Here is a 27,603-nt window from a genome sequence, read left to right as displayed (position 1 = left end):
CTGCCCCCGAGACAGCGGGACCCCCGCCACCGCCGTCCCCGAGACAGCGGGACCCCCGCCTCCGCCACCACAGAGACAGCAGGACCCCCGCCTCTGCCGCCCCCGAGACACCAGGACCAACCCCTCCTCTCCCACCTCCTCAGCCTGCTCAGCGTGAAGGAGGATGAAGACCTTTATGATGACCACCTCCACTTAATGAATAGGAAATAATCATCATGTCATACAGTTACTAAGTTTATCTGTTGTGTATGTGTGTCTGTGTGAAAATCTAACAGCCATGTGAGATGCCTTTGTGTCATCACCATCATTGCCTAAGAATTCATTGTGTAGACCACTGTGTGCAGGACTTGTATTGAAGTGGACAGCCTATCTTACATGAGCATAAGGTGATAATTAATACAAAGTTAATAATGTGTTAGTTTTCTTACTGTTTTGTAACTTTGTTTTCAAAGAATTACACTACCATACAGTATGCTTCTCTCTCCTGCAATTGGGGAAACTGTGTACCAGTCTGTCATCATAGGTCAAGTGGTTTTTTAAAAAATGTAACAATGTTTCTAATACTGCATTACGAATATGAGTCTAATACTTTATGCCATAAAATTTTATATTGATCCATCCATTCATTAGTATAGAGACTAGGCTACTGTGAAGCAACTGTATCGATTACATTAGGCTACCATAAAGATTCATATTGCTGCTTCTTCATTATCAGTGCATGAATCATTAAACCTCTAAATAAATATGAATTTCCTTTTCATATCATCTTTTCATCTTTGATGTATAGGGTTAGTAATACATATGACACCTACAGTGTTTTGTATCATATAAGACAATATCTATGTACCTATTGGCAGACGGACCATTCATGTTGTAAACAGATGACATAAACTTATGGTATCGATAAATACAGTACAGTACTGTAAATGAATTTTCTCTTCCTTATGATTTCCTTAATATTTTCTTTTCCCTAGCTTACTTTATTGTAAGAATACAGTTTATAATATATACAACGTAAAAAATATGTTAATTGACTGTTTATGTTATCGTTAAGGCTTTTAGTTAACTATTAGTAGTTAATTTGGGGGTGGGGGTCAAAAGTTCTGCATGGATTCTTGATGTGGGATGTCAATGGCCCTAACCCCCAAACTGCTCACGGATCAACTGTGTAGTGTCTAAGTTCAACTAAATTACTTGTTCCAAATACATTTCACAGAAAAAGAATATATTCTCATTTTTTTGCTATGAATTCAATCTGACTTCATGCATTCTTTCTTTTACAAAGTACAGATGCAATCTATTTCTTCCTATATTCTGAAATATAAAATCAACAATTTTTTATGAGAGTATATTTACACTTCATTGACTTTGCTTTCCTTTTTTTGAGGCTTAAATTTATCATCAGAATCTTGTGAACTCATTGAGAGTTTTGAGAAATCTGGTAAGCTACATAAAGAAACTAATTTAATCTGAAATATTATTTGAAAACACTGTTCAAAGTGTGTGATGCTAAACTTCAGATATATTTTTTTGATTCCTTTATTTACAGAAGAATTTCACAGAATACCTTCTAAATACAAATCAATTGGCCTCACTTCTACATTTAGAAAGAGAGTAATAATTCAGTATCAGAAGTAGAAACGCAAACATCTTATTATATAACATTACCTTTAATGTTGGTGGAAGGACAGACATTTTTGTAGTGTGAGGTAGGTAATACCCTTTTAGTAAGTGTTGTGTGGAATGGGGAAAGTGGGCATGTGTATTACTGGAAATAACATGTGATTTTGTACCCTTATTTGTGGTCATGTAATTATTTATTCCTTGTTCTAAACTTGAATGACATGCAGTTTCTGTGTTAAGACTGACATCTCTATAAAGTTTTGTGTGGAGACAGTTTGGCTAACAGCTTCCCTCTCTCCGTCCAGTGTAACTGTATTAGTTCTTTCAAGAAATGTATGCATTTTACCATATAAATCTCAGGGAAAGGATCAACCGATATCAAACTCTTAAGGAATCGCAATATATCCCTTTTTAAACCCAGAAATGTTTAGTTTCTAGGTCCACCTTTGGGTTGTTTTTGAGTCGAAGTCCAGTAAATGGTGGCAGCCCCACGGCGGTGCGGTCAATCCTGACCTGCTGGGCTCACGCCAAACCTGCTAATAAAGTGATGATCACCCCTGCTTTTAGAAAGTGCTTATGTTGCATATCGTAAAGAACGACTTTCAGAGAACAGATCATATGCTGGAAAGGAGTTAACAAGGACTCAGTATAAATAGTCCTTTGGTATTGCAAGAATTAATGCAGGGCTTCCCCACTTTTATACCTCATAACATACAACTGCATAAACTCGAAATACAAAATTTCTAACTAGAATTTATAGGGAAGATAGAAATAAATCCCACAATAATTTCATGTAGAAAATAAAATATTTGTGTAGAATTTGAAACTGACAGAGATCAATTTCAAGAGCAACACACACACACACAAATACTTTTTCAGAGAAGAGTCACAACATCTGCACATTTAAAACCATCCGTTTCCTGGATATTCTCTATTTTTGAACAAATATTAATTTTAACCCAGGAATGTCTTTCAAATGTTCCAAAAGAATAACTTCACTTTTAACCATAAATCATCACGCAACACTTTCCAATAATTTTATTTATCTTTATTTCTGTGGATCTAGTAAAACAAAAGTATGGAAGAACTTATCATTTATGAATATTACATTTTATAGAGAAGTATGCATGTTCCAAGATATGCTGATATTAAACTGTTTCTTAATGAAAATTCATGTCATCATACAGGAGATATTCTTTAAAAGTCCATTCTAGAAATGAAATATTAAAAGTAAATTTTTGCCCATTAGAGAAAGACATAAATAAGTGCTTACTCAATGCTATTTTTTAAGATAAATAAAATTTATAATCATAACTCAATAAGTTAATAAATTATTTTTCTTAATAGGGCTCTACAGGACTCAGAGCATGAAATAAATAGAGAAAAAATGATGGTGTCAGGTCACAGGAGAACCCATTCCCGCATCTTGTCTTATTGTGGATATATTTCTCAGGCTTTCTGGTTTAGCAAATCACAGCTCCCCACATTCGTCTAAAAATTTCAACCAGTCTTAGATGGGGTCTCGTCTGTTAAAAGAACTACCTCTTTTTTTGTGTTGCTTAATGTCTCTGACCCCACACCAAACCTTCCTGGGCACCAACGACCTGGAACAGGAGGGACTCAGAACTCATGCTCCCCCTGGTCTGAGCAGGTCCCAGGAGGGCGAGGCTGAGCCCCTGTCCTTGGTGCTGAACCCACCGCGATAGACCCTCAAGGCCCCGGGTTTGAAAAGTGTCTTTCAGTCACTCTCTGCAGCAGCATATAGATCAAAACTGCTTTCCTCGAACCTTCTTCCCGTCCTCTAGTGCCCAGTTTCCATTCTAATGCTCACATATTCCAATATAAACTAATTAGCAATAACCAAGCACTGAAAAATTTGAGGAACTTGAAGTAAATTAACTTCACAAAATTATAATCGCTAAAACAATGAAGGTCTAGGCATTAATAAATGTGTTTAGATTTGTAGTTAAGACGATCATAATACATCTTTCATGAGATCATAAATGACCTGGAGAGGGTATTTTTAATTACTAAAATAATATACTGTGCAACTTAGGTTAATACGTTTAGAATCTAGATAAGCAGACATTTATTTGAGAAAGCATAAATTAACATAATTGTTATAAGAAGCTATATATATGTACACACACACACGCACGCACACACACACACACTACAAAGGCCAGGAGCTAGAAAGAATGTGAAAGATTTATCAAAGAAAATAACCAACTATAACTCCTGGGACCCAGAATTGTACTGCTGAGTTATATCAAACTCTCAATGGACAGGTAATTTCTAAATTATATAAACGCTATTGACTATAAAAAAGATGGAAACTCTCCAACTTATTTTTGTAATGCAACCTGATTTAAAAAAAGCATAAAAAAAAATTACAAGTGAGTGACATTTAAGGTATGAAAAAATTCTACACTTTGTTAGAATTCAACAGCATTTTACAAGTATCATCAATTAAAATGAAATAGAAATTAAAAGGTTTCATTTGAGGAAATACATCTATAAATCTTTATAATTTATATATTTTGTATTTTACAGATGAAGAAACTGAGACTCATAAATTTAAATAAATTGCCAAAGGCCACACAGCTAGTGCAGAACTGGGATTCTAAAATCCATACTCTTAGACAATGAATGATGCTACCCCAGAGGGTAACAACACAAAACAACAAGAAATTCTCTGGAACAGTTAAAACACACACACAGACACACACAATCAAAGTTACGACCAAGTAACTCCTACATGCAGGATAACAGAATTACTGTCATTGAGCATCTGTTTAATTCTGACAGAATAAGGCATAGAGGAAAATATGATGAGTTACATCAGGGGTCCCCAACCCCTGGAACGCAGCCCAGTACCAGTCCACAGCCCGTCAGGAACGGACCTGCACAGCAGGAGGTGAGTGGTGGGCGAGCGAGTGAAAGCTTCATCTGTATTTACAGCCGCTCCCCATCACTCTCATTACCACCTGAGCCTCGCCTCCTGGCAGCCTTATGGTGAACTGTATAATTATTTCATTATATATTACAATGTAATAATAATAGAAATAAAATGCACAATTAATGTAATGCGCTTGAATCATCCCGAAACCATTTCCGCACTCCCAGTCCATGGAAAAATTGTCTTCCACAAAACCGGTCTCTGGCGCCAAAAAGGTTGGGGACCACTGAGTTACATGATTCTCAGCTTCTGAAAAAAGGGACCTCGAGTTGTACAAAACAATGTGGTGAGGATATAATGGAGACCATGAACCACAGGCCCAGAAGAATCTCAGGTGGCATTTGGTTAGTCTTCTATAAATCACCCAGCTCACTAAACTCACAATTACCTTTGAAACAGTCTGTTTCCTTGCCAATCGTATTCCATTGTGTGGATTTCATCTCAGCGACCTTACTCAAATTCAATCTCTCCTCTTAATTCTACATCTACTGCCTTTGCTGGGACCTAAGTGCCTTCTTTCTGAATTACTGAGCAGCCTTTAAATGCATCTCCTGGGACCGCACCACCCAAACAAACAAACAAATATCACTCCTATAGCACAACAGCCCAGATAAAACTTAGGAAAACTGTTTTGGAAATGCTCTTTGCTCAAGAGCCTTGACTTCTTCTTGTGTCTGACTCTGATGAATTAAACCCAGAGTCTGCACCTCTGGCCATGACCGGATGGCACTGCATCCTTTATGAAAGCTCCAACGCCCCAGCACAAATGGAGCCCCATGCCTTCAATGCCTCCAGGGTTTCATCTTCTTCTTCGATTCTGTCCTCTCTCTCCTAGCTTTACCTGAGGAGATCTGTATGTTATTCTATTTTTTTAAAATAAAAATTGTCTATATTTAAGGTGTACAACATGATTTTATATATATAATACATATGTCTCTATATAGCTATAGATATAGTGAAATGATTGCTACAGTCAAGCTGCTTTTCATATCATCTCCTCACACAGTTCTTTTCTGTGTGGGGTGAGAACACCTAAAATCTGTTTTAGCAAGTTTCCAGTATTCCATAGTCTTACTACCTACAGTCTCCATGCTGTATGTCAGACCTCTAGACTTACCTACGTAACCTCAGCTTTGCGCCCACTCATAGGCACCTCCTCATGTCCCCACCTGCCCATCATGGTAACCACTGTTCTACTCTCTGCTTCTATGCATTTCACCTTTTCTTATTCCACACACACGAGAGACCTGCAGTGCTTTTCTTCCTTGGTCTGTCTTATTTCCCTTTTCAGAGTGTCCTCCAAGTTCATCCATGTTGTTGCAAATGGCAGGATTTCTTTTGTTGTTTTAAAGGCTGAGTAATATTCCATTATATGTATACACCACAATGCCTTTATCCGTTCATCTGTCAACGAACACTTAGGTTGTTTCCATATCTTGGGTAGTGTGAGGAACGCTGCAGTGATCATGGCTGGGCAGATATCTCTTTGACATACTCATTTGATTTTATTCGGGTATATGCCCAGGAGTGGGACTGCTGGGTCATATGGGAGCTATATTTTTAGTTTACTCAGGAACCTCCACACCGTTCTCCATAGTAGCTGCACCAGTTTACATTCCCACGGACAGTGTAGGAGCGTTCCCTTTTCTCCACACCCTCTCCAGCACTTGTTTACTTTTCTTTCTGATGATGCTAAAATCTTTGATAGGTCTTTTTCTCCTCCATCTCTATGGCTATCTCCACTCACATTCAACACTTCAAAATATGAAGGTATGTGAACGTTTGTTTACATGCATGTTACAGGTGACGATAAAAAATATTAAAGTTATGTTATTTTAATTAATAAAAATTTTAAGAGATTAGATATACAAAGCCATAGTGGGTACATAAAACCCATAACAAGAAAAGCATCTGGGGCCTTAGGATACTCAAATCTAAAGCAGAAGAAAAATGTCAATTAAAAGAATCTTCTGAGTCTAGCCAACCAAATGAATAACCAAATGGAGCCCTTAAGATCTCTCACAGGTCTAAACTGTGCTGTGCTTACAAACCACCGATGAGTAGATAATTTAAGATATGCTTAGGGTACATTCCTTTGAGTTTGGTGTTACCAACTACAAAATAAATGCTTCCTAAGGCCCCTTCCAATGTTCTAGACCTTTGGCTCTGCAAGCTCCCTCTAAGATTTAGGATTGCTTTTTGTGTGTACAGAAAATCGGTCGAAACATAGTTCATGCTCACAACTATGAATCGTGTACTAGCCTGGCTACTTAAAATATTTCAGGTATCTTTAAAAATCAGCTATAAATAAATATTCTTTGAATGAAGTTGATTCACCTTCCAAATGATAATTATATATTTGTGATCAAGCAATAAAGTTTTTTTACAAGGGGAAGGAAGTAATGCAGTGAAGGGACGTAGAAGCACTGGCCTCTGTAATATTGATTTTATGAGTTAGAAAAGCAGAAAACTGTATAGTTAGATTACTGATTAAAGAGGGGTGTGCTGATCTAGTTACATGAAGTAAAAATCTAGAATTTTTTAAGAGGTAAATTATTTTCCTTTATTTGGGTTACTTGAATATATATACTTGGCCCAATTTGTGCCCATCCATTACTGCATACTTCAGCAGAACAGGGGAGAACTTTATTTTCCTTTCTATATAGACAAAATGCAATATATTTTACTAGTTTTAATGTATTTCAAGTAGATTTAAAGAACCCATTCTGATCTTAACACAGTGAAAACATAACTGTATCAATCTGACCACAAAGGTAGGAAGTTAGAAAGATTTAAGCAATGTTTTATTGTTGGTAGTTTCTTCCTCACTTTTTCCAGAACAGAGATGACATTGAATAGAATTCCTTGGGCTGTACAGTCTGCTGAAGGCCTGCTTCCAGTGTAAACGGCAGATGAAAGATGGGAAATGGTACTGAACCGGATCTTACATTCCCCACGTCTCTTGGCCTTTGGTGCTGTGTAGAAATGACATCACAGTTTCCTCACGGCTCTTCCACAGCAGCTGCTAACATCCTGGACTCGCTTTTCCCTGACAATCCATCAGAGCAGGACGAGTTTAAGTTCTTCTCGCCTCTGTTTCTACGCACACTGACCACAAACGCTCTCTATCCTCTGCTGATACGGATCTAGGAAGTTTCCTTCTTAACATATCAATATAAACACCATGCACAGAATTTGAACATGCAACACAACCCTGTTAACAAGCGGTCTTCTTCTCACAGGTGTAACCTTCCATCTAATGCACTTTTAGTTCCTTCTGCAGTTCGTGGGAGGTTATGATACAGCGACCCCACGTCAAACATCTCTGTTCATACAAAAGCAAGTTTAAAGGCAGAACATCTTACTGAGGGTTCCCTGGAGAAGAAAAGCTGTGTGAGAGGTCCACGTGCACTTAGGATGCCTCTCCTCAAAGGCTGTCCTTAAAAGCTTCCGATGAAGAGAAGGAGATGTGGGTGTTCAGCACCAAGGTAGGAGGCACCTCATACCCGAAGTGACTTTCAAAGGAAGGTGTATTCCAAGACGTAAATGGGGGCAGGGCTGAGGCAGGCACAGCCATCCAAGCACTTCAGTCCATAGGAAACACACACAATTCGCTCTTAATTACACAGGAGCTGATCAGCGAGTTCAAGGTCATGCTGACCATCCTTATTTGAGCTCCACTAGGGCCCCTGGACTGAGAGACGGGGTGGGGGTGGGTATCCAGAGGAACGAAGCTCAGAGGCGGGGACTCGGGACTGGAGGGAGGCAAGTGGGTGAGGCTCGAAGAACGGGAGCCTGCAAGGCAGCTCACAGCCTTTCCTACACTTGCGGGTGCCTCTCTGCACGGTGTCTAATGCTCGAACACCAGCTTACCACTAACTTGCAAATCACCTAATTGACTTTTGATTAATAAAATAGATTACTGGCTTTACTAAAACTGAAAAATAACACAGCTTTTCAAATTAAAATTATTGGAAGACCTGCAAGATGGTGGAAGAGTAACACACGGAGATCACCTTCCTCCCCACAAATAACATCAGAAATACATCTACATGTGGAACAACTCCTACAGAACACCTACTGAACTCTGTCAGAAAACCTCAGACCTTCCAAAAGTCAAGAAACTCCCCATGTACCTGGGTAGGGCAAAAGAAAAGAAAAAACAGAGACAAAAGGATAGGGACGGGACCTGCACCAGTGGGAGGGAGTCGTGAAGGAGGAAAGGTTTCCACACACTAGGAAGCCCCTTCGCGGGTGGAGACTGCGGGTGGCGGAGGGTGGGACGCTTCGGGGCCGCGGAGGAGAGCACAGCAACAGGGGTGCGGAGGACAAAGTGGAGAGATTCCCGCACAGAGGATCGGGGCCGACCGGCACTCACCAGCCCGAGAGGCTTGTCTGCTCACCCGCCGGGACGGGCGGGGCTGGGAGCTGAGGCTCGGGCTTCGAGGAGAGGGGACTCAGAGCGCCGCTTAAAGGAGCTCCAGAGAGGCTGCGAACCGCGGCTAAAAGCACGGACCCCAGACACGGGCATAAGACGCTAAGGCTGCTGCTGCCGCCACCAAGAAGCCTGTGTGCGAGCACAGGTCACTATCCACAGCCCCCTTCCGGGGAGCCTGTGCAGCCCGCCACTGCCAGGGTCCCGGGATCCAGGGACAACTTCCCCGGGAGAACGCAGGGCGCCTCAGGCTGGTGGAACGTCACGCCGGCCTCTGCCGCCGCAGACTGGCCCCGCATCCGTACCCCTCCCACCCCCGGCCTGAGTGAGCCAGAGCCCCCGAAGCAGCTGCTCCTATAACCCCGTCCTGTCTGAGCGAAGAACAGACGCCGTCAGGCGACCTACACGCAGAGGCGGGTCCAGATCCAAAGCTGAACCCCCGGAGCTGTGCGAACAAAGAAGAGAAAGGGAAACTTCTCCCAGCAGCCTCAGGAGCAGCGGACTGAATCTCCACAATCAACTTGCTGGAGCCTGCATCTGTGGAATACCTGAATAGACAGCGAATCATCCCAAATTGAGGCAGCGGACTTTGTGTGATTTTGCTTGTATAGCTTTGCTTTTACCATTTGTCCTAGGGTTCTGTCTGGTTTTGGGGTTTTTTTTTTAGTATACTTTTTAGCACTTGTTATCAATGGTGGATTAGTTTTTTGCTTTGGTTGCTCTCTTCTTTCTTTTTTTTTATTACTTTTTAATTTTTAATAATTATTTTTACTTTTAATTATTTTATTTTAGCTATTTTTTCTTTCCTTCTTTTTTTCTCCCTTTTCTTCTGAGCCGTGTGGCTGACAGGGTCTTGGTGCTCCGGCCAGGTGTCAGGACTGTGCTTCTGAGGTGGAAGGCCAAGATCGGGACATTGGTCCACTAGAGACCTCCCAGCTCCACATAATATCAAATGGCTAGAGCTCTCCCAGAGATCTCCATCTCAATGCTAAGACCTGGCTCCACTTAACGAGCAGCAAGCTACAGTGCTGGACACCCCAGGTCAAACAACTAGCAAGACAGGAACACAACCCCACCCATTAGCAGAGCGGTTGCCTAAAATCATAATAAGGTCACAGACACCCCCAAACACACCAATGGACGCAGTCCTGCCCACCAGAAAGACAAGATCCAGCCTCATCCTCCAGAACACAGACACCAGTCCCCTCCACTAGGAGGCCTACACAACCCACTGAAACAACCTTACCAATGGAGTCAGACACCAAAAACAACGGGAACTACGAAACCACAGCCTGCGAAAAGGAGACCCCAAACACAGTAAGTTAAGCAAAATGAGAAGACAGAGAAACACACAGCAGATGAAGGAGCAAGGTAAAAACCCACCAGACCTAACAAATGAAGAGGAAATAGGCAGTCGACCTGAAAAAGAATTCACAGTAATGACAGTAAAGATGAACCAAAATCTTGGCAATAGAATGGAGAAAATACAAGAAACGTTTAACAAGGACCTAGAAGAACTATAGAGCAATCAAGTAATGATGAACAAGACAATAAATGAAATTAAAAATTCTCTAGAATGAATCAATAGCAGAACAACTGAGGCAGAAGAACGGATAAGTGACCTGGAAGATAAAATAGTGGAAATAACTACTGCAGAGCAGAATAAAGAAAAAAGAATGAAAAGAACTGAGGACAGTCTCAGAGACCTCTGGGACAACATTAAGTGCACCAACATTCGAATTATGGGGGTCCCAAAAAAGAAGAGAAAAAGAAAGGGACTGAGAAAATATTTGAAGAGATTATAGTTGAAAACTTCCCAAATATGGTAAAGGAAATAGTCTATCAAGTCCAGGAAGCGCAGAGAGTCCCATACAGGATAAATCCAAAGAGAAACACTCCAAGACCCATATTAATCAAACTATCAAAAATTAAATACAAAGAAAAAATATTAAAAGCAGCAAGGGAAGAACAACAAATAACATACAAGGGAATCCCCATAAGGTTAACAGCTGATCTTTCAGGCGAAACTCTGCAAGCCAGAAGGGAGTTGCAGGACATATTTAAAGTGATGAAAGGGAAAAACTTACAACCAAGATTACTCTACCTAGCAAGGGTATCATTCAGATTCGATGGAAAAATTAAAACCTTTTCAGACTGTAAAAGCTAAGAGAATTCAGCACCACCAAACCAGCTTTATAACAAATGCTAAAGGAACTTCTCTAGGCAGGAAAAAAAAGAGAAGGAAAAGACCTACAATAACAAACCCAAAACAATTAAGAAAATGGGAATAGGAACATACATATGGATAATTACCTTAAAAGTCAATGGATGAAATGCTCCCACCAAAAGACACAGACTGGCTGAATGGATTCAAAAACAAGAGCCGTATATATGCTGTCAACAAGAGACCCACTTCAGACCTAGGGACACATACAGACTGAAAGTGAGGGGACGGAATAAGATATTTCATGCAAATGGAAATCAAAATAAAACTGGAGTAGCAATTCCCATATCAGACAGAATAGTCTTTAAAATAAAGAATATTACAAGAGACAAAGAAGGACACTACATAATGATCAAGGGATCAATCCAGGAAGAAGATATAACAATTGTAAATATTTATGCACCAGCATAGGAGCACCTCAGTACATACAGCAAATGCTAACAGCCATAAAAGGAGAAATCGACAGTAACACAATCATAGAAGAGGACTTTAACACCCCACTTCCACCAATAGACAGATCATCCAAAATGAAAATAAATAAGGAAACGCAAGCTTTAAATGATACATTAAAAAAGATGGACTTAATTGATATTTATAGGACATTCCATCGAAAAACAATAGAATACACTTTCTTCCCAAGTGCTCATGGAACATTCTCCAGGATGGATCATATCTTGGGTCACAAATCAAGCCTTGGTAAATTTAAGAAAATTGAAATCATATCAAGGATCTTTTCTGACCACAACGCTATGAGATTAGATATCAATTAGAGGAAAAAATCTGTAAAAAATACAAATACATGGAGGGTAAACAATACACTACTTAATAACCAAGAGATCACTGAAGAAATCAAAGAGGAAATCAGAAAATACCTAGAAACAAATGACAATGAAAACATAATGACCCAAAACCTATGAGATGCAGCAAAAGCAGATCTAAGAGGGAAATGTATAGCAATACAACCCTACCTCAAGAAACAAGAAAAATCTCAAATAAACAACCTAAACTTATACCTAAAGCAATTAGAGAAAGAAGAACAAAAGAACCCCAAAGTTAGCAGAAGGAGAGAAATCATAAAGATGAGATCAGAAATAAATGAAAAAGAAATGGAGGAAAAAATAGCAAAGATCAATAAAACTAAAAGCTGGTTCTTTGAGAAGATAAACAAAATTAATAAACCATTAACCAGACTCATCAACAAAACAAGGGAGAAGACTCAAACCAACAGAATTAGAAATGAAAAAGGAGAAGTAACAACTGACACTGCAGAAATAGCACAACCTTTCGAGACTGAACAAGGAAGAAATAAAAAATATAAACAGGCCAATCACAAGCACTGAAATTGAAACTGTGATGAAAAATCTTCCAACAAACAAAGCCCAGGACCAGATGGCTTCACAGGTGAACTCTATCAAACATTTAGAGAAGAGCTAACACCTATCCTTCTCAAACTCTTGCATAATATAGCAGAGGAAGGAACATTCCCAATCTCATTCTATGAGGCCACCATCACCCTGATACCAAAACCAGACAAAAATGTCACAAAGAAAGAAAACTACAGGCCAATATAGCCGATGAACACAGATGAAAATTCCTCAAGAAAATACTAGCAAACAGAATCCAACAGCACATTAAAAGGATCATACACCATGATCAAGTGGGGTTTATCCCAGGAATGCAAGGATTCTTCAATATATGCAAATTGATCAATGTGATAAGCAACTTTAACAAACTGAAGGAGAAAAACCATATGATCATCTCAATAGATGCAGAAAAAGCTTTTGACAAAATTCAGTACCCATTTATGAAAAAAACCCTCCAGAAAGTAGGGAAAGAGGGAACTTACCTCAACATAATAAAGGCCATATATGACAAACCCACAGCCACCATCTTCCTCAATGGTGAAAACCGGAAAGCATTTCCACTAATATCAGGAACAAGACAAGGTTGCCCACTCTCACCACCCTTATTCAACATAGTTTTGGAAGTTTTAGCCACAGCAATCAGGGAAAAAAAGGAAATAAAAGGAATCCAAATCGGAAAAAAAGAAGTAAAGCTGTCACTGTTTGCAGATGACATGATACTACACATAGAGAATCCTAAAGACGCTACCAGAAAACTACCAGAGCTAATCAATGAATTTGGTAAAGTAGCAGGATACAAAATTAATGCACAGAAATCTCTTGCATTCCTATACACTAATCACGAAAAATCTGAAAGAGAAAGTAAGGAAACACCCACATTTGCCATTGCAACAAAAAGAATGAAATACCTAGTAATAAACCTACCTAAGGAGACAAAAGACCTGTATGCAGAAAATTATAAGACACTGATGAAAGAAATTAAACAGGTTACAAACAGATGGACAAATATACCATGTTCTTGGATTGGAAAAATCAACATTGTGAAAATGACTATACTACAGAAAGCAATCTACAGATTCAATGCAATCCCTATCAAACTACCAATGGCATTTTCCACAGAACCAGAACAAAACATTGCACAGTTTGTATTGAAACACAAAAGACTCCAAATAGCCAAAGCAATCTTGAGAAAGAAAAACGGAGCTGGAGGAATCAGGCTCCCTGACTTCAGACTATGCTACAAAGCTACAGTAATCAAGACAGTATGGTACTGGCACAAAAACAGAAATATAAATCAGTGGAACAGGATCAAAAGCCTAGAGATCGGGCTTCCCTGGTGGTGCAGTGGTTGAGAGTCCACCTGCCAATGCAGGGGACACAGGTTCGTGCCCCAGTCCGGGAAGATCCCACATGCCATGGAGCGGCTGGGCCCGTGAGCTATGGCCGCTGAGCCTGCGCGTCCGGAGCCTGTGCTCCACAACGGGAGAGGCCACAACGATGAGAGGTCCATGTACCGCAAAAAAAAAAAAAAAAAAAAAAAGAGCCCAGAGATAAACCTATGCACATATGGTCACCTTATGTTTGATAAAGGATTCAAGCATATAAAATGGAGAAAAGACAGCCTCTTCAATAAGTGGTGCTGGGAAAACTGGACAGCTACATGTAAGAAGAATGAAATTAGAACACTTGCTAACACCATACACAAAAATAAAGTCAAAATGGATTAAAGACCTAAATGTAATGCCAGACACTATAAAACTCTTAGAGGAAAACATAGGCAGAACACTCTATGGCAGCAATCACAGCAAGATCCTTTTTGGACCACCTCCTAGAGAAATGGAAACCTCCTAGAGAAATGGAAATAAAAACAAAAATAAACAAATGGGACCTAATGAAACTTAAAAGCTTTTGCACAGCAAAGGAAACCATAAACAAGACGAAAAGACAACCCTCAGAATGGGAGAAAATATTTGCAAATGAAGCAACTGACAAAGGATTAATCTCCAAAACATACAAGCAACTCATGCAGCTCAATATCAAAAAAACAAACAACCCAATCCAAAAATGGGCAGAAGACCTAAATAGACATCTCTCCAAAGAAGATATACAGGTTGCCAACAAACACATGAAAGCATGCTCAGCATCACTAACCATTAGAGTAATGCAAATCAAAACTACAATGAGGTATCATCTCACACTGGTCAGAATGGCCATCATCAAAAAATCTAGAAACAATAAATGCTGGAGAGGATGTGGAGAAAAGGGAACCCTCTAGCACTGTTGGTGGGAATGTAAATTGATACAGCCACTATGGAGAACAGTATGGAGGTTCATTAAGACACTAAAAATAGAACTACCATACCACCCAGTGATCCCACTACTGGACATATACCTGAGAAAACCATAATTCAAAAAGTGTCATGTACTGCAATGCTCATTGCAGCACTATTTACAATAGCCAGGACATGGAAGCAACCTAAGTGTCCATCAACAGATGAATGGATAAAGAAGATGTGGCACATATATACAATGGAATAGTTCTCAGCCATAAAAAGAAACGGAATTGAGTTATTTGTAGAAAGGTGGATGGACCTAGAGTCTGTCATACAGAGTGAAGTAACTCAGAATGAGAAAAACAAATCCCGTATGCTAACACATATATATGGAATCTAAAAAAAAAAAAGTGGTTCTGAAGAACCTAGGGGCAGGATAGGAATAAAGATGCAGACGTCGAGAATGGACTTGAGGACACGGGGAGGGGGAAGGGTAAGTTGGTACAAAGTGAGAGAGTGGCATGGACATATATACACTACCAAATGTAAAATAGATAGCTAGTGGGAAGCAGCCGCATAGCACAGGGAGGTCAGCTTGGTGCTTTGTGACCACCTGGAGGGGTGGGATAGGGAGGGTGGGAGGGAGACGCAAGAGGGAGAGGATATGGGGATACATGTATACGTATAGCTGATTCACTTTGTTCCAAAGCAGAAACTAACACAACATTGTAAAGCAATTATACTCCAATAAACATGTTTAAAAAAAAAAAAAGATGCTAAAGGAGCAAAACACACACAAAAAAATTAAAATTATTATCTCAAATGTTACTTAACAAGTAAAGACCAATATAAATGGCATGAATGAACTTCAAAAGTTTTATCTCTAATAAAATATTGATCATGGGACTGTAACATATAATATCAGGTATAGAATGTTTAAGACAATAACGGCTTATACTAAATTCACTTCATATCCACTAAGTTGTTTTCCTATGCATATCCATTATTCATATTTGTCAGGAAAAAGGCAAAAACAAATTCTCTGCATTAAGGACCCACGATAGTAGTTGTTAAATTACAAGATTCAGATGGCTATAAATATATGATAAATGTTGACGATGATGCTTATGAAACAGTCTTTGTCTCAAAGAAACACCTGGCCCCAGCATTTCCTCCTTCATCTATGGCTGTGAAGAACTGAAACTAGCAGCCGTGGAGATTGTTTTGAAAGGCATAAACAATATCTCAAATATAAAAGTGCCATGTAAACCACAATATATAACCTGTAAAAGTCAATTTATATGCTGTAACCTGTGTCGGGTTAAATGTACTTCATTACTTTATTACACATCAAACCAATAAAAATAAAGATTTAAGAACTCTAATTGAAAGTTTAACTTATAAAATTCTTCAGCAGGAAATTTTATATACACACAGGCACACATGTACATACACATACACACGCTCTACATGGGGTAGACACCTTTATTTAAAAAGGTTAGTATTCATTGATTTACCAGTTTCATTTTGACCAAACTCATTTATCACTTACTATGTTACTACTGATCAGTTGTTGGCTCCAAATTAAAAGAGATGTAAAACACACATTTCAGGCAGAATAATTCACAAGAGGCATCACTGTAGTTTTCTTATATGTAGAAATAATCATCCAGCTGTTACTATTGAAATAATAGAAATCTACAGAAAGACATTACTTGCTATAATAATTGAGGCTAAAGGAAAAAAAAATTCACTTACAGTATAATTATAAAAGTTCAGTATATGTATAGAAGTAAATTTAATTGTGTATTCAATGACTTAACATTCACCGCAAAATATTTTAATAGAGGAAACAAATGTAAAAGTATAAATAAATTTTCATCACCTACCTCTCTTCATATTCCTGCTTGAGCCCGCGGTCGTATCTGAGGGACACGGGCAACGCCCTCCACACTTGACTGAGATCTGTTTTCCTAAGATGCATGCCTGGTATTCTAGCTTGCACTGTATAAAAAGAGAAAAAATAGTAATTCACGTACATTTAGTTATATCAACTGGAAGTCAAGAACATGACAAAAGGGCACCTGCAGTTCTATGACACCCGCTATAGACAGGTGAATGGGACAGAGCAGAGCGTGTTACACCTGAATCCGCATCCTGTGATGCCACTCCCAGTGCGGTGTCTGGGCCAGCACTGAAACGTTCTCAGCCTCAAGTCCTAATATGAATAATGGGGAAGATAATACCTAATCTAGTGGAATCTAAAAGAGTGATACAAATGAACTTATTTACAAAACAGAAATAGAGCCACAGACTTAAAAAACAAACTTTTGGTTACCGAAGGGGAAAGGCAGGGGAGGGATAAATTAGGAGTTTGGGATTGACATATACACACTACTTTATATAAAATAGATAATCCACAAGGACCTACTGTACAGCACAGGGAACTCTAATCAATATTGTATTATAACCTGTGGGAATAGAATTTGAAAAAGAATACACATATGCATAACTGATACACTTTGCTGTACACCTGAAACTAACACAACATTGTAAATCAACTACACTTCAGTAAAAAATCGAATCCACAGAATTTTAAGAATCAAATGCTAGTAGCTACCATGAATCAGGCTCTCAGCCAATGTGAATAAAAGCTGAATGAAATTAAAGGCAAACGATCGACATTGTTATGGCACATTAGGACATTTTTTTTAGTTTATTTTTGTTTTTATTTTCTTTGTAAACATTGCTCTTTATAAAATTTAAGCCTGAGTAATTTAAATAATCCTTAAGATATTTTATAACTGTATATTTGACATGATTTTAAAAACTGCAAACCTACTCCATCATTTAAGAGGCAATAATTATCTTCCGCCTCTAAAAAATATAGATCTTGCTAATTCTGAAGTAATGTGATTTCTTTCCTGGCTGGGTCCATAATTTACTCAGTGCAACTGATTTTAAAATTAAATAGGGCAGACTTTCTGGCTCCAACCGACAAATGTACCAGTGACTAATTTAATTCAGCTTCAGCTGATATCAGGAAGCATGGAATATACCCAATGACTAATCAGATTACTCACATATACGTAACATTTTTTTCCTTGCCAAATAACTCTCTAATGGACAGGCAAAATTCTTAACTAGGCCTGTTACAAAAGATAAAAAATTATTATATTTGAAATATATTTGTAGTGGCTTAGTGGGCCTTTTTGGAGGAATAAACTCTTTCAAAGGTATCATTATTTTTCATTATTCAATCTTTCAAGAATCCAAGAAAAATGACCTTGTCACATAAAATTGCAATGAATTTTAAATGTAATTTAAAATGCCCAGTAGTAATCAAATGTAGAAATAAATAAAGAGATTATGAGTTTTTTAATAAAAGACAATTTACATGAAACCTTGAGACTTCAAATTTAATATTATTTACTGTAACTACTTTTAATTTAATATTTCAGAAACCTGGATTGGTCATAAGATGATGACACAATTTAAGAAAAGTTCAAGAGCAATTGTAAGTGGCGTATGAAGAGACAAAGCCAAAAGTCAATATTAATTACAGCTAATGTGGAGTTTTGAAATTTGAAAATGTTAGGTCCTTTCAAAGATGTTACACCATACTCATTTACATTTTAAATGTAGTTTATTTTAGCAGTGATTTTTTTTAATAAAAAAGGAATGTCTGAAAAATACCTGAATAAACAACAAAAACAGCACAATCTTTATAAAAAGTTGATTTAATTTTCATCAAAAAAGTTTGACCTCTTAGCTAATTTTCTTGGATATGTTACAATTTAAAAATTTCACAGCTGTCTTTAAAACTTGCATGATATGATGAAGTTGTAGCTTTGTAAAGAATTCTTTATAAAGAATTACTTTGTAAATGAAACAATTTCTCTTTCAGAATGATTCTGTGGAACACTTCTTTTCTGTATGCATGTCTGTAAAGAGCAACAGAATCAGATGTCTAGCAAATACACCCCATGTGTATAGTTATATGAATCTAGCTTCCTGTCATCAGAAAACCATTTATTTTTTTAACTCATGAATTGATTTTGAAAAAAATCTTCATGAAGAATTTTATTCAAAGAATATAAAGATATTAAAAGTACTATTTAAAAATATTTTTTAGCTACACCCACTGACTGCATTTCTAATTAATAATATTCAATTTACTTAATTATCACAAAGCTGAAATATTTATAACAGTATAAGTGAAGTAAAACATCACATAAAAGGCATGCTCATTAGTCTGTAATTAACCCAAAATGCAAATACTGTAGAGAAGACATGATTAATGCATTCCTGATTACCTAAGACCTTTAGTCTTGAGAACACTTGAGTTACCAGTGATCCTGAGGACTCAGCCTACAGGATGGGTTTTCTAATGTCAAAACTGACAACTGTCAGGGAAAATAAGTTATTTGTTTAAAAACAGGGTCAAAGAAGAAGATGTGATCTTTCCACCCGCAGAAAAGGACTCTGGCCAGGAGACCCTGGGATTGGCCACTGGTAAGGTTTGCAAGATGACGCAACCCCCATGGTCAGGGACCTGGCTTAGACCAGAGCTTCTTGTCCAGGGGCTGACTCTGCTCCCTGGGGACATCTGGGGACAGTTTTGGTTGTGACCATGGGGCGGGGAGCGGGGGGGATACTGCTGAATTACTAGCTACTACTAGCGCTACTGAACACCTCGCAGCACACTGGTCAGCCCCTCCAGATTAAAGCGCTACCCGGCCTCGCATGTCAGTAGAGCCGAAGCTGAGGAGCCCTGTGAGGGGTGCTGGTCTTCCAAAAGACATCAGATGGATTAACTAAACTCTCAATGCCTCATCCACACTTCCTTAGGGTGTTTTTTCTTGAGCATTCACTAAAGTAACACATACAAAATAAAAACAATGGTATAAACAAACTACCAGCTACAAGTACTTTATTTTTAGTAAATTTATTTATTTTATTTATTTACGTTCGGCTGTGTTGGGTCTTTGTTGCTGTGTGTGCGCTTTTCTCTAGTTATGGCGAGCAGGGGCTACTCTTTGTTGTGGTGCACAGGCTTCTCACTGCGGTGGCTTCTCTTGTTGCGGAGCATGGGCTCTAGGCGCGTGGGCTTCAGTAGGTGCGGCGCACGGGCTTCAGTAGTTGCGGCACGCGGGCTTCAGTAGTTGTGGCACGCGGGCTCAGTAGTTGTGGCACGTGGGCTCTAGAACACAGGCTCAGTAGTTGTGGCGCATGGACTTAGCTGCTCTGCAGCATGTGGGAACTTCTCAGACCAGAGCTTGAACCTGTGTCCCCTGCATTGGCAGGTGGATTCTTAACCACTGCGCCATCAGGGAAGCCCTACAAGTACTTTAATTTCTCAGAAAACCCAGAAAATACAAAGTATTTTGTAAGACAAAGACAACAACAACAACAACAGACAACAACATACAGTTTATCAACAGCAACGTTCATGAGGCATCCCTGAGTGTGAAGCTCTGGGATCTGATGCATTACTGTTTTGATCATTGAGTAAGACAGGCATACTTTTAAAAATAAATTTTACAAGTCAAACTTAGCTTCTGCATCTGATCAGAAATATCAATACATGGCTCAAATGGGATTCAAGCACACTTTTATAGTGTTTCTAATGTAGAACAAGAATGTAATTATCAGTAGGTAAAACAGCAACTATGTTCTGTGTGGTATTGTACTGATAAACACATTTCTTCAAGTGAAGATAAACTGAGGAACACGGGATGCTACGCATCACTTTTTAGCCTCCGTTTTACCTGGGCTGGACTGGCTAACACACCACATCATCCCTCTTTAATACCTTAGAGGCCCAGTATCTCAGACACGCCCCGCGCTTTCACAGGTGGCTTTCCTCGCGTCAGCATGGTGCCCCCTTCCCGAGCACAGCCTCCATATGGGTTTCCTGGTCCCTGCTCTGTGTGGCCCAGCCCAGCCCAAGGCAGCCTAGGAGGGGGTAGAACCCTGACCCCTTCCTTCAGCTGGGATTTACCGTCTGCGCGCACACCCTCATTTCTCTTTTTGGAACACCCTACGTTTCGTTAAGGAGCAACACCCTGCTGATTCGGGCACCTTACTTCTCTTTCCACTACAGAATGCTCCATCACACACCTCACATGGGGACTCAGGTGACCTGTCGCCCTCCCACATTCGTAACTGGACCTGGGGGGGTGGGGGCAGGTCCCCTGGGGGCTCACGGCAGGTGTGGGCACAGACATGAGGGTCCTGCACCCGAGCAGTCTCCGGGGCTCCCCGACAGCCACGTCAGTCCCCTTCTTCCAGACACTTGGCTTGCCCTCCACCAGGCCTCCAGTCAGCATCTTGAGACCGGGCTTCGGAAAGGACCCGCGGAACGTGGGCAGACCGAGGTGAGGTCACAGGAGGGCAGGAAGGATGCTTCAACCCGAGTTCATACATTTACAAGCCTTGTCCTGTCCTGTCGACATGAACAGGAGAATACTGCTGCTCCGGCGGGCGACTCAATCACCTGACAAGGAGAACTGCCGAAAAGAATGAGGCAAGAAGAGCATCCTTAACCCTCACCTCACCACACACATTCTCTTACATCTAGTGTAGTCTCTGGACCAGTATGTCTCCCATTCTGCAAACAGGAATGAGTATTACAGATGTTCTTCCTTCCAAAATTAAACACCTCACCGCAGAAACCTGCCTCGTTTGGCACACAGAGCTTAGCATCCCGCAGGGCAGCATCAGAACACGCCAAAGAGAAAACGGTGGGCGTGGAGTGCGGACTCAGAACTGGTTTGGGGCTGGTTTTCCTTTGCTCAGTCTTTGTTCCCGGGTGTCCCTGGGGTTTCAACACTGCATTCTGCCTTCAACTCAATTTAATCCAGAGTAATCCTACAATGTCAGGATGCGTAATGACCCTCACCTCAGGCAAGGCTGCTAGTGTATGCATAAAGAAAACCCGCTTTTCATACACTGAATCATTTAGTGGAGCTGCAGGACCATCTAGTCAGGGTCTCCTAGTCCACGATTTCTGTGCATAAGGAAGAGCTCATGTATGGATTTTCCTCTTTGTTAGGCCGTTGTTGTAAACAGTTATTCTAGACTTCAAAATCTGGTAATAAATTTAAAAGATTTTAAGGGTCAAAGGGATAGTATGTTTATTTTACCATCATTTCATGCTTACATGTTTCATTGAATTTTCTCATTAAACCAAAATTCTTACTTAAATTACTCCAGATGAAAGTTTCTTTCAAGTATCAGTAATAGTTTCAATTAAAATAAGACCTATAAAAACATATTGTTTGATGACTGATACAATACATACATGAAATTAATAAAACTATTTTAAATGACTATTGATTTGTATTTCCTTTATTTACCTTCAGATATGTAACATGAACTTTGTAAGATAACAACTCAGAATTTTCCAGAGGTGCAGGAGTGGTTAAAAATACTTAAGAAACGGATGAACACAGAAGGCTGTGACACCAAGCACTCCTCAAAAGGAGGATGACATTTGAGGAGACATTATCTTTACAGAAATAAATGACAGTGAATTTCTAAAAAAAGAATGGGAGTAGGAAACAAGAGGTGTATTTTAAAAAACATACAAGAAGATGAAAGAATCAGGACAGAAGGTTCAATTTAGGTAACAAGACAAAAGCCTCTAAGACCTCAAAGCAGCAGAAGACACCAACGATAATACAAACATGGAAACACTGACGTGTGATAGTTTGTGCACACGTTTTAATGTCTGTGGGGCTTACATACTGAACGTCTCATTTTAACTGTTTTCTAATAAATAGAAAGCACGAGGAAATTTCTTGTTTATCACGCTTAAGAAATACCAAGCGCCTGTTAAAAAGTATGTACTACTCTTAAAGCTAAGACATGCACCGAAGGGTCAGCTGCCCTATACAGTTTGATGCACTGGTAGCAAAGATGCCCTTTGGGATGAACGGAAAGAGAAAGAGGGGAAGAGGGGTGCCATGAGCTTTGACACAAAGATACCAGGACACAAGACTTGGTTTTCCCGCTGTGTCAAGTCTCCCCTTGAGTAAAGGGGAGGGGCTCACTGAGGAGCTGGCGCTCCAGAGCAAGGGTGCCCTCTGTCCACTGACCTCAGGAGGGCACCTGCAACCAAGACCGTGATGGGAGAGTAGATCCTCCGCTTCCCAGGAAGGACGGAGGGCCTGCTATCGGGGTGGTCAGAACACAGAATGAAGGACGAGTTACTACAGGGAAGGTGAATGTAAAAAGGACAAACGCCAGAGTCAGGTGAAGCAGAGTGGCAGCAAACTAGACGGCCTTTCTGAGGCGGACAGTGCATCCAATATTAAGAATAAACTACCATCCTGCTAGAACACCTACTCACACGGACATACATCTGGGACCAATTCACAGGCATCCTTGTGCACAAAACTACTCAAATGAGTTCACACTCATCCCTCTGATTCCGATCCAACGCCCAGGATCCCTTCAGGCCTATTTTCCGCGTTTGTCAGCACTTGGTTCAACAAGGAGAAATGTGGATCCAGTCACATGCTCGACCTACTTTCATAATTATTCCACAGCACCACTCACGGTCTCTCCTCAGCATGGAAGGTCCCGGAGCAGCCGCACTGGACGCCCAGGCTCTCAGGCACAGGCAGGCACCCCTCCGGGACCGAGGTACCGGTTCAACCCACCTCGTGCAGTGGGTCCCACGGAGCGCGAGGCCCAGGGAGGGACCTAAATTTCTTTCCTGTAGCTCCATCAGTTTCGAAGAGAGGAGCCCTGAGATCTCAGGATGTGTTAGAGAGATGCGACAGTTTCTCCCTGTAGAAACTGCTTTATGTATCTGGCGACTAACTATACACACATAAGACTGGAATTCTTCGATTTTCCAGGTGAATTAACGTATTAATCATTATGCAGTAATCCTTTTCATCTTCTACGGCTTTTATCTGAAGATCTAATTTGTCCGACTATTCTGCAGTACTGGCAGTCGAGTCCCCAGGAATCTCCTATGTTTCTACACATCTTGGAGCAGAGGCACTGAGTGCCTTTTGCTTTGTGGAATCTCTTAAATTTGTCTGAACATCGAGAGTCCTTGCCGGAGAGAGATGACGTGTCCTCTGCAGAGAAGGCACATTTGTTTGCTTCTCAGTAAAACAGAGGTAACTCCCCCCAGGGGGCAGAGGGTGGGCAGGCCTGTATGCAGCCCGGGGTCACCCATGGTGTTTCCTGTGCTGCGACACAAACCCCGTGTGTGTGGAGCACACAACTGGGTCACTCCGCACGGCCCTTGGGCCTTGTGGGGGAAAGAGAATGGACGCCAGCACGAAGACCGAGCTGTTGGTGTCGTGAGTAACAAGTGACCCAGGAGGCCCGTGTCTTCTGCAGCACGTGTAAAACAGGGTAAAAATCCCAGACCCTCACAGTTCTCCACAGTTTTTTTGCGGCAGCAAAGACACTTTCTGGAGAAGAGAGGACTCCGGGTCCTGAGCCCAGGTCAGAAGAGGAGGAGATACCCGGGGCAAACGCCCTCAGGCCAGTCACAAGCCAAAGCCGGCGACAGGCTCACACACTGTCCCCCGGTTCCCGAACCCCTGGGCCTAGGCTCAAGGCGCGGCACCGAGCGAAGCCGGCCACACAGGCTCTGCTTACGGCTCCCGACCGCCGGGCGGGACGCGGAAGGCCGTGCCGCTGAGCACGAGGCCAGCTTTCCAGGTCCCGAACGAGGTGGAAGGCCACGCACACGCACCCTCCTCCGGCCGAGAGCTGCGGCCCTCGAGGGGCCGTGCAAGTGTGGCCGCGACGGACGTGTCGGGCCTGCTAGGGAGGGGGCGCTGGATTGAGCCGAGGGCCCGGGCAGGGCAGGCAAGCCCGCTGCCCTTTCGGGGGCCCCTTCTGGACCGGCTGGCGCCCACGCCCCGCGCTGCCTGAGCCGGAGCGGCGTGCCCTCGGTGGGGAGCGCCCGGGCACCGCCGCTGAAGCTCTCGCGTTGACCCCTTCCTCGCCGTCTGCCTCCAGAGCCGCCGGACGCCTGCACTGCCCGGCATCTTAGGCGTCCACAGGGGGCCCTGTGCGAAGGAGAGTCAAGCCTCGCTCTGCACGGAGGGGATGGCCGATCCACTCCGGACAAATTTCAGGGGCCTGTTCACTACAGCTCCTTAAACGACGTGGGTGGTTTCGCACGGTCAGCGTCTCCCACGTGGAAGGAACGCTGTTACCCCTTAGGTCGCCACCCCCAAAGTAGCCCCGGCCCCGGACTGTTCCCTTAGGGCCTTGGGGGAAGAATGACGGTGCTCTACGTGGTCCTTTCATCAGCTCAGCTGACAGGCTGACCGGAAGCCGTCCAGCAAGCTGTGTCCACGCCCCACTGCATCCCCGATGGACCCTTCTGGGGCCTCATCTCTCCTGACCCGCTTTCAGGTGACACTGTTGCTACTGCAGTTGCATCAGCTGACCGTGGACGCAGTGTTGAGACATATCTGCGTTATGAGTTTGACGTACTGGACTATTTGTCGTTTGACCTCAGGGCAACTTTTATCACAAAATCTACTCGTTCACAGGCTGACAGGCACAGCTGACTGCGTTGCATGGACAGTCCTTGCCCCTCACCGTCCACAAACTACTGATCTTAGTCGGCAATGGCTGGTCTCTTCAAAATCCTGCTGAAAAGGGTTTCTGACTGGACCTGCCTCACTGACTAAGGCAGTGTGGTCACAATTCCACTGCTTCCAGAAAGGGAACATAACCGCTCAGCTGGCTCCTGGGTAACGGAAGCACGAGAGAGACTATATGGACTTATTTAAACCTTCAGGATCTTTACTTTCTTTCCTAATTGATGTTGCAGGCTGGTCCGACGCTGGACCTCTGCGTGATGGCCTGTCCACGGGGGACCTTGGGCATTAAACTCAATTCTGGTTCCAGCCCCTGGATTCCCTTGTTGGATGGAGGTGGTCCTGGACATTTGTCCATGCAGGTCACAGGCAGGGATGTAACGGGTCTCTCTAACTTTCACAAAAGTGCCCTCTTCCCTCCTGGGCTGGACGCTTATAGATGAACTGTTTATGGGTGAGGTTGAGAGGCTGATAGGAAGAAATGGGACCTCTGAGTTGCTGTCATTGGCAGGGTAATTTTACGGTAACGCAGGGAGAGCCACAACCCCAACACTCGGGGAGGGGACGCCTCAGGCCCTGGGAAGTGGCGGAGGGAGAGGCATCACAGATGCTCCGTCTTCCAGAACAATGCCTGTTTCTCCCCGTCAAGGCAGGTGCCCTGTGTGCCCTCCCAGTGCTGCAGATGCCTTATTTAAAATACCTGACTGCTGGAGTTGCCCTCCCTGGACCCCCCTTCTCCATCCTTCCTAACTTATCACGCAGCCTCTAGGAATAGGAAGGCACGGACCAGCTCCTGAAACTCCTGTATAAACACCTGCCAACATGTCCAGATGCCTTTCCCAGACCCCATTCTTAGCCATCCTCGGAGGTGGATGGATGCCACCACGATTGTCTTTTGGAAAAACATAGGACATAGGGAACAGGCTTCTTTCCAGCTTTCACTCCAAAAACAGGAGCAGAGTCAATTATTCCAACTCAGTTGGGACACCTAAGCTCTCCCAGCCAGGCTGGAGGGCACATGGGATGCCCTGTCATCCTATGTTCCCTGAACAACGTAGGTCCTGCCTGCAGGTCATGTTAGTTTTAACAACACTTTCTTTCCAGGACACCCTGCACATTACTGGTGATGGACACCAGGCATGAACTCACCTCTGTCTTAAAAAAATGGTGATGTTCTCCCGCTGGGTGGTCTGAGACCATCACCTGCTTTAGGAAATGCCCCTAGCAGATGGTGTAGCCTTCAGATACCTGAGGAGCTCTCTCCACAGGGAAGGGACCCTCGGGTATTCAGTTTCAGGTGACACACCTGACTCATCCCTATGAGCATCTTCCAGGAACTTCTCTCCCTAACAGGAGGGATCCAATTAGAAAAGCTGATATAAAAACTGTCACTGATCTTAGGTGAGGTGATCAATGACACCATGTTGCTCCTGGAAGGGATTCACTTCAGCTTCAAGACTGACCACTGGATGACATCATTGTCCTAAAAGCCTCCTCGGCCAAGTGAGGTCTACGCAGTCACTAATGCATCCTGCTGTCCCTGGGTTAAATCCTCAGGACAAGTGGTGAGACGAAGACAGACACTTGAGGCAAAAGCCACTTGGATTTCTAAGGCAGACCTTGGGGGTTTACAGGGTTTGTGGGGAGGTGGGGCCCGGGGCCCTGGAGAGGGGAGGTGTCAACACTGCAAACAGGCTGGTCTCCCCTTCTGCTTGGATCGCCCTGGGTGCCAGCCTTCGTTAAATGCTGCCTGAGACAAACTGACCGGGATTGGCCCCTGCACTGTTGATCGTTTGGATGCAGTGGTTGATGGAGCGAGGTACTTACAGGAGAAGTCTCTGGCCAAGAAGATAGGGAATGAGGGTGGATATGATAAGAGGCAGTTCTGCTAGGTCATGCATAGTTCTGCATGTCTTCCCGTCAGAGGCACAGACAATTTGTTCTGTACGAGGATGTCTGTGTAGCAGTCTTGGAAGAGACTTTCTCCCGAAGTATCTGCTTTTAATTATCTTTAGCTTTCAATGTCATAAGTGTGCTTTTCCACTGTTTTATGAATTCCATTAATCTTGTTGAGATCATCTTTGTTTGTGTAACGGTATAATATTTTTGGCAAGTAATATGGCTTTTTAATCTGGC

General features: G+C 42.0%; 1 protein-coding gene across 4 annotated transcripts in view; it reads right to left on the bottom strand.

Moving 5' to 3' along the window:
* The window catches only part of SPOCK3 (SPARC (osteonectin), cwcv and kazal like domains proteoglycan 3), a gene marked incomplete at both ends in the record, with an annotated part of 431,148 nt that overhangs the window by 145,863 nt on the left and 257,682 nt on the right, over positions 1-27,603 (bottom strand). For all 4 annotated transcript variants that reach the window (XM_082656104.1, XM_082656105.1, XM_082656106.1 and 1 more), the window contains one exon: positions 16,768-16,882. In XM_082656104.1, the coding sequence (XP_082512230.1) occupies positions 16,768-16,882 (115 nt within the window). The remainder of the gene's footprint in view (positions 1-16,767; positions 16,883-27,603) is intronic.

Source organism: Grampus griseus (genome assembly GCF_964374135.1).
Source record: "Grampus griseus genome assembly, chromosome: 6".
In the NCBI taxonomy this organism is placed as follows: domain Eukaryota; kingdom Metazoa; phylum Chordata; class Mammalia; order Artiodactyla; family Delphinidae; genus Grampus; species Grampus griseus.
This window is presented reverse-complemented; position numbering and strand designations above follow the sequence as displayed.